Here is a 12,495-nt window from a genome sequence, read left to right on the forward strand (position 1 = left end):
ACATCAGGGTAACTGGCACTATTTGCAACATTGGCTGGCGGGAGAAAATGGGCAGACTTTCTATTGTTGGAGATGGATTTTTGGAACTTAAGTCACTTCCACAATTGAGGAAAAATGAAATGCTTTTAGACACTTTGCCCTTTCAGACCAATCAACGTAGGCAGTTTGGTTAGAATCACCACTTGCTTTCTCCAAAATTCTGGAGAAGCCTAACAACTTCAATGTGGAAGTTACACAAAAGAATAGATCTTGCCAATTCAACATAACTAGCCATAAACCCAACTTGTGCTAGGATGTATTTTCGGGTCTCCATAAGAGTCAGTTTTTAAGTTGTGCTATGACTGCTCTTTCAAAATTTGATTCCCTAATTGTAAGCAGATCAGAGAAAATTTTGCAGTTGAAAATAGAGATTCAGTGGCATTTCTTAAATATTTGAAGCTTCCAAGACTGTTTCAAAATATTTTTCAGAAATTCAACCTATTCTTAAACCAAGCAACAAATAATGCATCGGACAAAAACTGAAGTCAGACCACCTGTCACTTAAATAGTGCAAGAGTAGAAATGGTCAGATAAGGCAAGGGTGTCCAAAATATTCTTGCCAATTCGCTCTTGAATCAGTCAACTCAGCCTTATTTGGATTAATCTGTTTGTTTGGCCCGTTTGAATTTTGTAGGCCTGAAGGTTTGGAAACAGCTGATTTTATCAGATCTTATTGATAGATAATTAATGGTTCATAGTTCTGATTTAGGACTTATCAGCAACTCAGATGTATGCCACTTTATAGCAACATGGATTTAAAAGTTTATCTGGACCGTAAAACTCATAGTGCACACCTTGTGCAACCTATCAAAACAAAAGCTTGGACACCTCAGACAAAAGTAATGGTATAGGCAACATTCTCAAAATACAACTCTTTCTCCAGTGGCATTTGTGGGAGCTATTAAGTGGTAGGAGAAAAGTAAATCTACTGCACTTGTCAAAGTAGAAAGTAACTTGGTGCACTGGATTTGTGCATGTGGATCAGAGGGGCATTGTAAATTTTATGTATTCTCAAAACATTAATTACATAAAAACTGGTGGAAAAATACATCTATGACACCTATGTATACAAGTCACATGATTTGTCATGTGTACAAGTGTTGCTCTAATGTATTTACAAATGTATACATTTTTAGCTTTAACTGATTAGAGGTACATGCTTACTTTGATAAATTTATCAAGGTACCACAATTTAAAACTGTTGAAAGACTCTGAATAATTTTTTGCCAGGTTGTGTACACTCTTCTTCCACCTCTGATCTTTACATCGAAATACCAGAAATCACAAGATATACACAATTCATGTGATATTTGGAACCAAAAATTACACAAAAAGAATTATACCACATAGTTACCCTGTCCTGTACAGTTATGAAGGATGACTAACATTAACATGTTTCAATTTCTATAAATGCAGAAATTTGAGATGTTGCTGTAGTTTTTCAAATTGCACATACTGAGCAGAAAGAGAAGTTTTTGAAACCTACATCTTTAAGTGACTGTGAAGATCTGGTTAGCACAGCAGTAAAGGCCAGACACTTCCCCACAAAGAAACAAAAAAATCAGAAACCAAAGTACACAGTCACATTTTCCATACCTACCAGTGTCTAGCTCAAAAGCAACTTTGGCAGAAGCCTAGGAAACAGATCACTTGAACAGTAGACCAAAAACAAGTGACAATATTAAAATAAATTCAAATACATAAAGTGGTACATGCATTTCAGAATTTTAAAACGTGGCATACAATAGCCATCATAGTGACAGAGTCAAGTTCTCCCCTCTCATCAAAATTAGTCTCCAAAGAATCACAGTGCAACCAGTTACATTTTCTGATTGATTTTGTATGTTTTTATATGCATTTTTATAAAAGTTGAGAAGATTGCCACAAATTACACACGCTAATGCTAGATGTGCACACTTATTTCATTAGATGAAAAAATTAGGGTAAATATTCTAAACTGATTACTTTAAATGGTATATACAATCTTTCATCCAAGTATTTTACAATTGTTTCGTTCAGTTGGGTTTAAGCCTGGATTATACATTAAGGTACGATATGAATGTTATTTCAGCAAATTAAATCATGTACAGCTGCAACATATTTATAATGGTAGTTATGTGGATTCCACACTGCTACTGTTCATTCTAGCCCTCTGATTACCAGCAGTAATTCATGTTTACTACCCAGACTTTCCTACCACACATTCAAGTCTGAACAGATAGGAAGACCAATAGATTGTTTTCACTGGTTGCATTAGGATGCTACTCTTAATAGCATATATTTAAATATAATAAATGCGTCTGATTTTGAAGTTTTTCCAGTAATTTTCACAGATGTGAATACAACCTTTCAAAATAAACCAGCAACCCACCCACCTTTTGCGAAGTATAATTTAAAATAAATGACACTGTCTTAATAATTCCCAAGAGCAAAATTAAACAAAATCACTTCAGCAAATGAGCACTTAAGTTTTTTTGTAAATTTTCCACAAAAAATTAACATTTTACAACAATATAATGGCATTAAAATATTACAAATCAATTTGTGCTTTACTGAAAGCACACTATAAGCATAAAATAATGAAACAAAACCAGACCCCCCCCCCACCCAGTACCTCCTGAAGTGAGAATAATTTGTTATTTTATCTTTACCTGCATAACAAGATGCAGATGATTTAAGCAGTGCAAGATATTAGTGATTCAGAAGACCATTTTTAAAAAGCTGCACAATCTTCTTCAGTTTTACTTTCATTCAAGCCCAAACCATACCATCTATGCGAGTCATTCTGTAACAATCTCCACTAAATTGTCAATAACTAAGTAACCAACTGCTTTAAACCTAAAACACTCTGCATCCAGGATGATGCACAACCATTTTCGACACACTTTGTTAATTAAATTATTCATTCAATTATGTTGCAACCTTGGTTATACCATCTTGGATGTAATAGTTTTCCTTTCCAGATTTTATTCTCTCCCTACCCAAGTAATTTCAATTGTACACTTCCCAGAAATAAATTTATGCACTCTGATATAGGTATATATAATTAATAATTAACAATAGGAGGAACTGGCTGCCAAAGCACTATGGTAATGGACTAAAAAATAAATTTTCTTCTTTAAGAAGTATGAGAAATCCTCATTGAAATGTAAGGCATCCCAAATTCAAATGTGTAATTTTTGCATATTGTGCAGGAATGCGTTTCTGTAAACAGTAGCTCAAGGTAATCTTGAAAATCAAAATGAGGGGTGTGACAAATTGATTAGATTCCAAGCTCCCCTCCTCCAAAACAGCTGGCTGAAAGCTCAAAACTTGGACTTAGTAGGTTTTCCCACCCCCCAAACTGAAAGTAAAAGAATATTTTCAAGTTTTTTTCTTTCATTGAGGCAGTGTCTAAAAACTGGACAAGGTCCTTGAGCTTAAAATACTGATGCGATTTGTATAAGCAGGGAGACGTGATGCAGAAAGTCTACTTCTCAGGTGTTTCAGGTTCAGTGGTAGTCATGGCAGCAGTATTCGGGCTCCTGTTCTCCTCAGATTTCCCAGATGATGCATCCCATTTGGAAGGATTTGTTGAGACCTGAGGCTTATTGGTGAGTAAGGGCTTAGCAGCATTTACTGGTTTACCAGTAGAGGAGTTTGATAGATGTCTTCTACGACCACTGTCATCAGCTCCAGAAGAACGTCTCTTTCGACCAACCTCGTCACCAAATGGGGGCTAAGAAATAATAAGTATTATGAAAACATTTCAACAAACAAGAGAATCAGAAGCATAATTACAAGTACACTGTAAGGTAGAGCAGAGAACATTTGTGACAACACATAATTATCTTTAAAATGCTGAAGCATGCAAGCAGACTATTTGACTAGATCAGAAAAATATAAAATTAATTAATAGCTTCAAGATAGTAGTGGATATGTATCAACCAGACTCTTGTACAAAATATAGCAAGATAATTATCTGGCTGGAATCAGGCTTAAAAAGATCAGACGAGCATAAGTAGTTTACAGGCTATATTATTTTTGTGTTTCTGTGACAGTTTCAGGGTCAGGTCTGAATAGCAAATATGTAAAACTACTCTAAGCTTTGCTTGACTATGCTGGAGAATTAATTGCAGGGTTTAGCGGCCATCTTCTAGATTGGACAAATGACTTGAATGGTCATCACCTACTCATTGACAGTGCTCAAAGACAACGATGGACCACAGTCAAAAGATCCTGCAGTATTGATAAAAACTATTGATACAAAATTCTGATTCATCTATATTTATACTTATTTCATTGTTATTGTGCCTTGTAAAAAATATGCATGATTTTTCTTATTCACCAACATTTGTTATCTTTGTAAGGAGCATGGATAGAGGAGGAGAAATCCTTCAGACTGGTCTGTAAGGAATCCTACATAGGCAGATGATCGTTCTTCATTACGCTGTGTACAAGAGACCATGTTCTGTATTTAAAATAGTTCAGAACAAGAGCCCAGAAACTGGCCTGCTGGAAGGGGTGGGTCCCATTGTGTCTATTATTTAAGAAGTTGGGGGTCTTTAATAAACTGGTATTTTCTGCATAGTGTAGAATTTCTATGAGATTAGCTAACCAGCATTGATTCTCTCTCTGGAAAGGCAATTTCCAAACAGGCAACAATTCTAAACAATCCTGAGAAACATCAGAGTTACTTAGTTCAGAATGCCTCGTTCACATTCCTAAGTTGGTACGATGGCATTCGTGTCTCCCCTTATTGCCAGAAAATGACCCACAACATGACTTAATCTAAAAAGCTGACCTCAAGCTTGGTGACAAAGGGAGGAGGTAGCCACCCTGACATTTTGGGTACCTGTTCTGTATTCACAGGTCAGAAGGGTTTGAATAAGTGATTGACACTGGGTAAGCTACCAACTCCCAGAAAAAGGACATATTAACAGGTGCTCGGGAACAGGGGGCAGTCCTGGGAGGTGGCAGTGCTCGACAGGCAGCTTCCTCTTCCATCTGAAGACAAAGAAGAGGACAGCTGAGGGAAAAGTTCCCTAACAATTCAGCTAGAGAGCAGAATGCTGTTATCATAAGCTGCTGAGATCAACACACTGTGCCAACCGTCCGTTTGTCCTCTGGGATCAGTAAACTGCTCTCAAACTGTCACGGGTTGTATACTTTTATCTGTCTAATTAATTAATGCATTGCATCTAAACTGTTTCTTCTTAAACTTAATAAACTATCTTAAAATTACTTTTGAATAGCTGACTGCCTATCTTAGGTATCTGTGGTCCCCCAATCCAAAATCCTACAATTATACCAGACTGGCAAAACTGTTTCAACTTCAGGCCACTACATTTTCTGCCATTGGCCCTGAGGCATTGGGAGAGCCAAAAGGGAGATTGAGCCAGCGTAGATGGGAAAGTGGTGGCCAGCAACAGCAAGTGGCATTAACGTGGAACCCAAGGAGAACACTGCTGTATCTGGGCCGGATCCACATTAAGCAAAGTTCTTTTTAAAGACTTACCTATTTGGTGGCGACCCCTTTAAAGTCTGCTGCTTTTGCTACATGTAGACTTTCAGGGCAAACAAATTTGGTAAATTTGTTAAAGGAGGCAACAAATGTTGCACCCTTTATTTCCATATGCAAAGACTTTTCAGTGTGGAGCTTAAACAACTTTTTTATACCAAACCAATATGACGCTAAGTACATTTCTGGTTTGGAATGTTTGCATGCATGCAGCTCGCCGTTTTGAATGCTTTGGCACCATAGGCCAAGGTCTTACATATAGTAGGAATGGAATAGGATCATGACCAAAATGGGCAAACATTCCAACCAAAATAATGTTCCTAGGCAATTCATCTCCTTTCCAATTTGATGGCTACAACTGTTATTTGTGTATACATGCCGACCAAGTGATGAATAAATTAGCCGATTACAATTATAGATGGAGTAAACTTTTTAAACCATTCCCAAGTACCTGAAGAAATGCCCTTCTGTAATGAAGAACAAAATGCTAAATGTACTCACATCAACTCTGAAGTCCTCAAGACGCTTGAACTTGCTAAGGTATTCTTGTAGTTTGGGGTCAATTGGTAAATTCTTGGTTTGAGTGTACTTGAGAAAAGCCCAGAATTTTTCCAAACCATAGAGTTGGCCTGAAATGAAGGCACTCAAAAGTCAGTATTTTAAATCTAAAATAACTCAATTTACTAGTACACGATTGCTGTAATTTCTTTATAAGAGTTTAGAATCTGAAGGCTGAATACTTCTTATGCCATCAATGTATCTTCTATTCCTGTTACCATGCACATATGAAATGATTTCTAAAAGTAATAATTTTTCCCTGTAATATACCTGCAGACTGTTAATCTCATACAGAATACTACCTAATTAGCTGGTGTTTATTGCTTTGGAATGAAGGTTACCCGCTTCGTAGTCTTTTACGGTTTCCTCTTGGAAGTCCTTGAATATGTCATGACGAAATCTTCTCTCTAATCCATAACTGTAAAATCTAAACAGGCACTCCAACCCATATCTGGAAAAAAAAACAATGTGGAAAAATAAAGAGGAAAAAAAAATCAAATATTTTCAACTTAATGCAAACAAAAAATAAAGTTAGAATTTAAACAGTAGTGCTGTGTAACTCAAGTTGCTGCACTCATTCTGGCAGTAACTGTTTAAAGTATGAGACTTGTATGAGCCAAATATGCAACTGTACATAATACAATTAAGTTTAACATGCAATTGACCTAGTGGGAACCTATTAAATAAAAGTTGTGCACAGAGTAATAGAAAATAGGATAGAAGACAAATTACTTGGTACTACCACAATTTCCTGACAATAATGGTGTCACCTCTAAGTCTGAACTGTACGCTGGAAAGCTCCACATTACAATTAGTGTGGATCTGCTACCTGAAACAAATTTTTTTCTGATGGATTCAGTAAGCCAGCCAGTTAGTAACCTCAGCATTCCTTTTGCACAAGAATCAGTTGTAAATGTGTGCAACTTGCTTAGATTTTTCAACCTGAATGGTTTAAAACTTTTCTAGACACCTATTCAGATTTTACCCAGACAATTAATTCTAATTTTAGTATCCTTCTCCTGAAAAACATTGAAGGAAAAAATACAAAATGCTTCTCACTGCTAATTAATTTTCTACATTGAATTCAAAGTCCAATGTAGTTTGAGCCTGATGCATCATTTTCCAGCAAGACAGACAGACTTCAGGGTGTGCCAAAGCACTTTATAGCCAATGAAGTACTTTTGAAATGTAGTCACTCTTGTCATGTTTGAAATGCAGCAATTTGCACAGAGCAAGGTCAAACAAACAGCAGTGTGATAATTTTTTGAAAGAAGGTCAGCATTCACATATAATGCGATCATCCCAAGGGAGGGATATCTAGGTCAGTGGCAGTCAGGTAATATTTTATCAGTTTGCCTTTCACTATTTGCCCAGGGCAGCAGTAAAACATAAGGAACCAGCACAAACATTGCAATTCTTCGCAAAACTGTTGTCTTAAACTATTTGGTCTAGAAGCAGCAAAATCTCTAAAATACACCATACAAAACAGATCAAGTCAGCAAGGAAGGAGCTTTGTTTGAGGAGGTTGAACCTTTCAAGTAGAAGATGGCTTTGCCTATGGTAAGATGGTTAGCAATTCCCTTGGTTAAGATCACATGCAAACAGCAGCATACCAGAAGAGTCCAAAATAAAAGTGACATGCTGATGGGGAAGGTGGTTCAAAGGGCCTGCACCTTCAGATGCTTCAAGAATAGAGCCAAAACTGGCCATCCTAACCTCAAATCAGCATAGCTCGGTCATAGTGCTCTTACACTGGTTCAATTATTTGAGCACGTAATCTAGGGGAAGGGTTGAGAGCAGAAGTGTGTGAAATGGGTCAGACATGATTGAAGGCCCTGTCAACCATGGTGAGGAAAAAGGAAGCCATATCAGAGGAGCTGGTGTGGAAGATTGCATCATCAGAACAGAAGTGATGGAGATGGAGAAACTGGGAGAATGGGATGGAATCCTTACAGAAAGCAAGGTGTGAGGAAGAAGCAGCTGTGGGAATCAGTGTGCTTATAATGAATATTCGTTAATAGCCTGATTGCCAAAAATGGGTACAGAGAAGTCAAGGATGAGAAGAGAGAATTCAGAGATGGACCTTGTGAAGGAAAGAAAAAGGCAGAAATTGGTGATGACGAGTTGAGAGAGCAGGAACTGGCACGTACCCCACAAAAAGGCAGACATAGCTCGGACGTATACAGACACCCATAGCAACACCTTTAATTTGCAGGAAGTGAGGGGACTCAAAACGATTAGCTGTTCAACGTGAGAACAAGTTCAGCCAGGTGGAGGGTGGTGGTAGTGATGGATTAAAACTGATAGGGCCTCTGTTTAAGAAAGGTAGGGAATGGGGGTGTAGAGAGATTGGACATCCACGGTAAAGAAAGAAGTTACGGCTAGGAAATCAGAAACTGTTGAAGTGATGGAGGGCATCAGAAGAGTCACGGATTTGGGTAGCGAGAGGCAGAGATATAACTTTCCCTGATGGGTATGGCTGAACCAAGGTGTTTAAACTCCACTACCCTAGTTATAAAAAGAGATCACAAAATCAATTAGCTAAAATCTGCTTTCCAAAGGAAACAATGTTTGAATTAACGAAGATTAAGCACTCTGTTCACATCAGTGGATGAAATGAAATATAGTTAATAAAAACTTTTGCACATTGTTTTAACAAATTAGGTGAAACTCAAACTTGAGGTACAAAGGAAAATTTAAGATGGTATACAGAGGATATTAAGAAGCGTAGAGGAACTTGAGAATGCACATCCACAAATCCCTGAAGGTTACAGGGCTGGTTGATAAAGATAGTTAGGAAGGCATACAGGACACTTTTCTTTGAAGAGTATTGAGCAGGGAGATAACACCAGAATTGTATAAAACACCAGTTAGACCACAGCATTGAGTTCTGGTCACCCACTGCACTACAAGGACCAGAGAGGATACACAGGAAATGTTGTAAGAACGTTGCAGGAACATAAGAATGTAAGAAATAGGAACAGGAGTAGACCATTCAGCCCCTCGAGCTGTTCCGCCATTCAATAAGATCATAGCTGATCTTGAGTTTCGATTTCCACATTCCCATTTAACCCGGATAACCTTTGATTCCCTTGCCTAACAAGAATTTATCTACCTCTGCCTTAAAAATATTCAATGAATCCGTCTCTACCACCTTCTCAGGCAGAGAGTTCCAAAGTTACACGGCCCTCAGAAAAAAATTCTCCTCATCTCTGTCCTAAAAGGGCGATCCCCAATTTTAAAACAGTGCTCCTTAGTTCTGGACTCACAAGAGGAAGCATCCTTTTGATGTCTACCTTGTCAAGGCCGTTCAGGATCTTGTATACTTCAATCAAGTCACCCCTCACTCTTCTAAACTCCACTGGAAACAAGCCAATCTGTCCAACCTTTCCTCATAAGACAACCCACTCATTCCAGGTATCAATCTAGTAAACCTCCTTTGAACCACCTCCAATGCATTTACATCCTTCCTTAAATAAGGAGACCAAAACTGCACACTATTTAAGGTATGACCAATGCCCTGTATAACTGAAGCATAACATCCATACTTTTATGTTCAATCTCTCTCATAATAAAGGATAGCATTCCATTAGCCTTCTTAATTACTTGCTGTACCTGCATACAAACCACCAAGGTCGTTAGGAAGGCTTTCCTACTAATTGTGTGTTCCTTTTGAGTACACCCAACTCTCTTAAGATCAACATTTAAACGTTTCAAAAACAAAAATAGCTGGAAAAACTCAGCAGGTCTGACAGCATCTGTGGAGAGGAAGACACCTAACGTTTTGAGTCCGTATGACTCTTCATCAGAACTGAAGAGAAATAGAAATGATGTGAAATATAAGCTGTTTAAGGGGGGTGGGACAGGTGGAGCTGGATAGAGGGCCAGTGATATGTGGAGGCAAAGAGAGATTGCCAAAGATGTCATAGACAAAAGGACAAAGAGGTATTGACAGTGATATTAGCCAAAGGCTGTGCTAATGGTGACATTAAGGGTAGAAAGCAGGATGAGCAAGTGACAGATGGCCCTAGTGGGGTGGGGGGGAGGGATGGATCGAAATAGGCTAAAAGGTGGAGATAAAACAATGGATGGAAATAAAATAGAAATAGGTGGGGAAAAGAAAAATATATAAAAAATATATATATAATTGGGGATCGGAAGGGGGTGGGGATGGAAGAGAGAGTTCATGATCTGGAGTTGTTGAACTCAATGTTAAGTCCAGCCTTAAGTCCAGAAGGCTGTAAAGTGCCTAATCGAAAGATGAGGTGCTGTTCCTCCCAGTTTGCGTTGAGCTTCACTGGAACATTGCAGCAGGCCAAGGACGGACATGTGGGCATGAAAGCAGGGTGGTGTGTTGAAATGGCAAGTGACAGGAGGGTCTGGGTCATGCTTGCGGACAGACCGAAGCTATTCTGCATAGCGGTCACCAAGTCTACGTTTGGTCTCTCCAACGTCGAGGAGACTGCATTAGGAGCCGCGAATGCAGTCGCCTAAATTGAGGGAAGTGCAAGTGAAGTGCTGCTTCACTTGAAAGGAGTATTTGGGCCCTTGGACGGCGAGGAGGGGGGAAGTAAAGGGGCAGGTGTTGCATCTTCTGCAGTTGCATGGGAAGGTGCCGTGAGAGGGGGTAGAGCTGCAGGGGGCAATGGAGGAGTGGACCAGGGTGTCCCGGAGGGAACGGTCCCTACGGAATGCCGACGGGGGTGGGGGGGGTGGGGGTGAATGTGTTTGGTGGTGGCATCATGCTGGAGCCGGCGGAAATGGCGGAGGATGATCCTTTGAATGCGGAGGCTGGTGGGGTGATAAGTGAGGACAAGGGGGACTGGGAGGGAGAGGAAGGTGCGAGGGTGGATGCGCGGGAGATGGGCCGGACACAGTTGAGGGCCCTGTCAACCATCGTGGGTGGAAAACCTTGGTTAAGGAAGACATGTCAGAAGAACTGTTTTGGAAAGTGGCATCATCGGAACATTTCATGCCATTTAAAAAGTATTCTACTTTTCTGCTCTTACACCAAAGTGAATAGTCTCATGTTTCCCTCATAATAGTCCATCTGCCACATTGTTGCCCAGTCACTCAAGTGTCTATTCTTTGCAGCCTGTGTTTGTCCTCCTCACAGCTTATTTTCTCACCTGAATCTGTAGCGTCAGCAGACTTGGTTACATTATTCTTGGTCTCCTCATCTAAGTCATTACTATAGATTGCAAATAGCGGAGGCTCCATCTTGGATTCTTGCAGCACTCCAGTAGTTACAGCCTGCCATCTTGAAAATGCCCCGTTTAGCCCTACTATCTGCTTCCTGTCTGTTAACCAGTCCTCCATCCACGTTAATATATTAGCCCAGCTCCATGAGCCCTTATCTTACCTATTAATTTTATCTGCTGCACCTTATTAAATGCCTTTTGGAAATGCAAGGACACTACTTACTCGCTTTTGTCTACTCTATTAGTTACATCCACAAAAAGATTCCAATAAATTTGTCAATCATGATTTTCCTTTCATAAAACCAAGTTGACTTTGTCTTATTATATTATATTGTCTTATTATACTATGATTTTCTAAGTGCATTGTTAAGACTTCCACGCTAATGAATTCCAACATTTTCCCAATGACTGATGTCAGGCTAATAAGCCTGTAGTTCTTGGTTTTCTCTCTCCTTCCTTTCTTAAATGGTGGTGTTACAGTTGCTAACTTCCAATCTTCTGCGACAGTTCCAGAATCCAGGGAATTTTGGAAAATCATAACCAGTGCATTAACTAGCTCTGCAGCTACCTTTTTTAGAACCCTAGGATGTAGGCTACCAGGTCCCAGGGATTTTTCTGTGTTTAGTCCCTTAAGTTTCTCCTAAACTTTTTTGTCCACTAATGTTAATTACCTTAAGTTCCTCACTCTTATTAACCCTTTTCAGGTTCATTTCTTCTACTGTGGAGACAGACAAAATATTAGTTCAAAGTCTCAGTCATTTCCTCATTTCCCATGATAATTTCTCCTGTCTCTGCCTCTAAGGGACCAACATTTACTTTAGCTACCATCATCCTTTCATATACTTGTAAAAGCTCTTACAATTTACTTTTATATTCCTGGCTAGTTAACTCTTATTCTATTCTTTTCCTTTTTTCCTTACATACCAACATTTCAGTTATCCTTTGCTGGTTTCTAAAACACTCCCAAATATAGGCTTACTACTATTCTTTTGCAACATTATAAGCCTCTTCTTTTAATCTAATACTATCCTTAACTTTCCTAGTAAGCTATGGATGGATCTTTCTTGCTTAGTTTTTTGGTTTTCAATTAAAAGTTTTTTTTTGAAAATGTAATTTATTCTTTACATGTTTCTCACTGTTTATTTGCTACCATACCTTTTAGTATATTTACCCAATCAACCATAGCCAGCTCTCTTC

The 12,495-nt window shown here is 38.8% G+C and overlaps 1 protein-coding gene across 4 annotated transcripts in view; it reads right to left on the minus strand.

Annotated features, from left to right (window-relative positions):
* Window positions 1-1,863: 1,863 nt before the first annotated feature.
* Window positions 1,864-12,495, minus strand: part of LOC144679143 (la-related protein 1B-like) — a 102,978-nt gene continuing 92,346 nt past the window's right edge. For all 4 annotated transcript variants that reach the window (XM_078539525.1, XM_078539507.1, XM_078539516.1 and 1 more), the window contains 3 exons: window positions 6,439-6,548; window positions 6,041-6,168; window positions 1,864-3,757 (listed from right to left, as the gene is read on the minus strand). In XM_078539525.1, coding sequence (XP_078395651.1) covers window positions 3,509-3,757; window positions 6,041-6,168; window positions 6,439-6,548 — 487 coding nt within the window. In that variant the 3' untranslated portion in view covers window positions 1,864-3,508. The remainder of the gene's footprint in view (window positions 3,758-6,040; window positions 6,169-6,438; window positions 6,549-12,495) is intronic.

Source organism: Cetorhinus maximus, chromosome 1 (assembly GCF_964194155.1).
Source record: "Cetorhinus maximus chromosome 1, sCetMax3.hap1.1, whole genome shotgun sequence".
Taxonomy (NCBI): domain Eukaryota; kingdom Metazoa; phylum Chordata; class Chondrichthyes; order Lamniformes; family Cetorhinidae; genus Cetorhinus; species Cetorhinus maximus.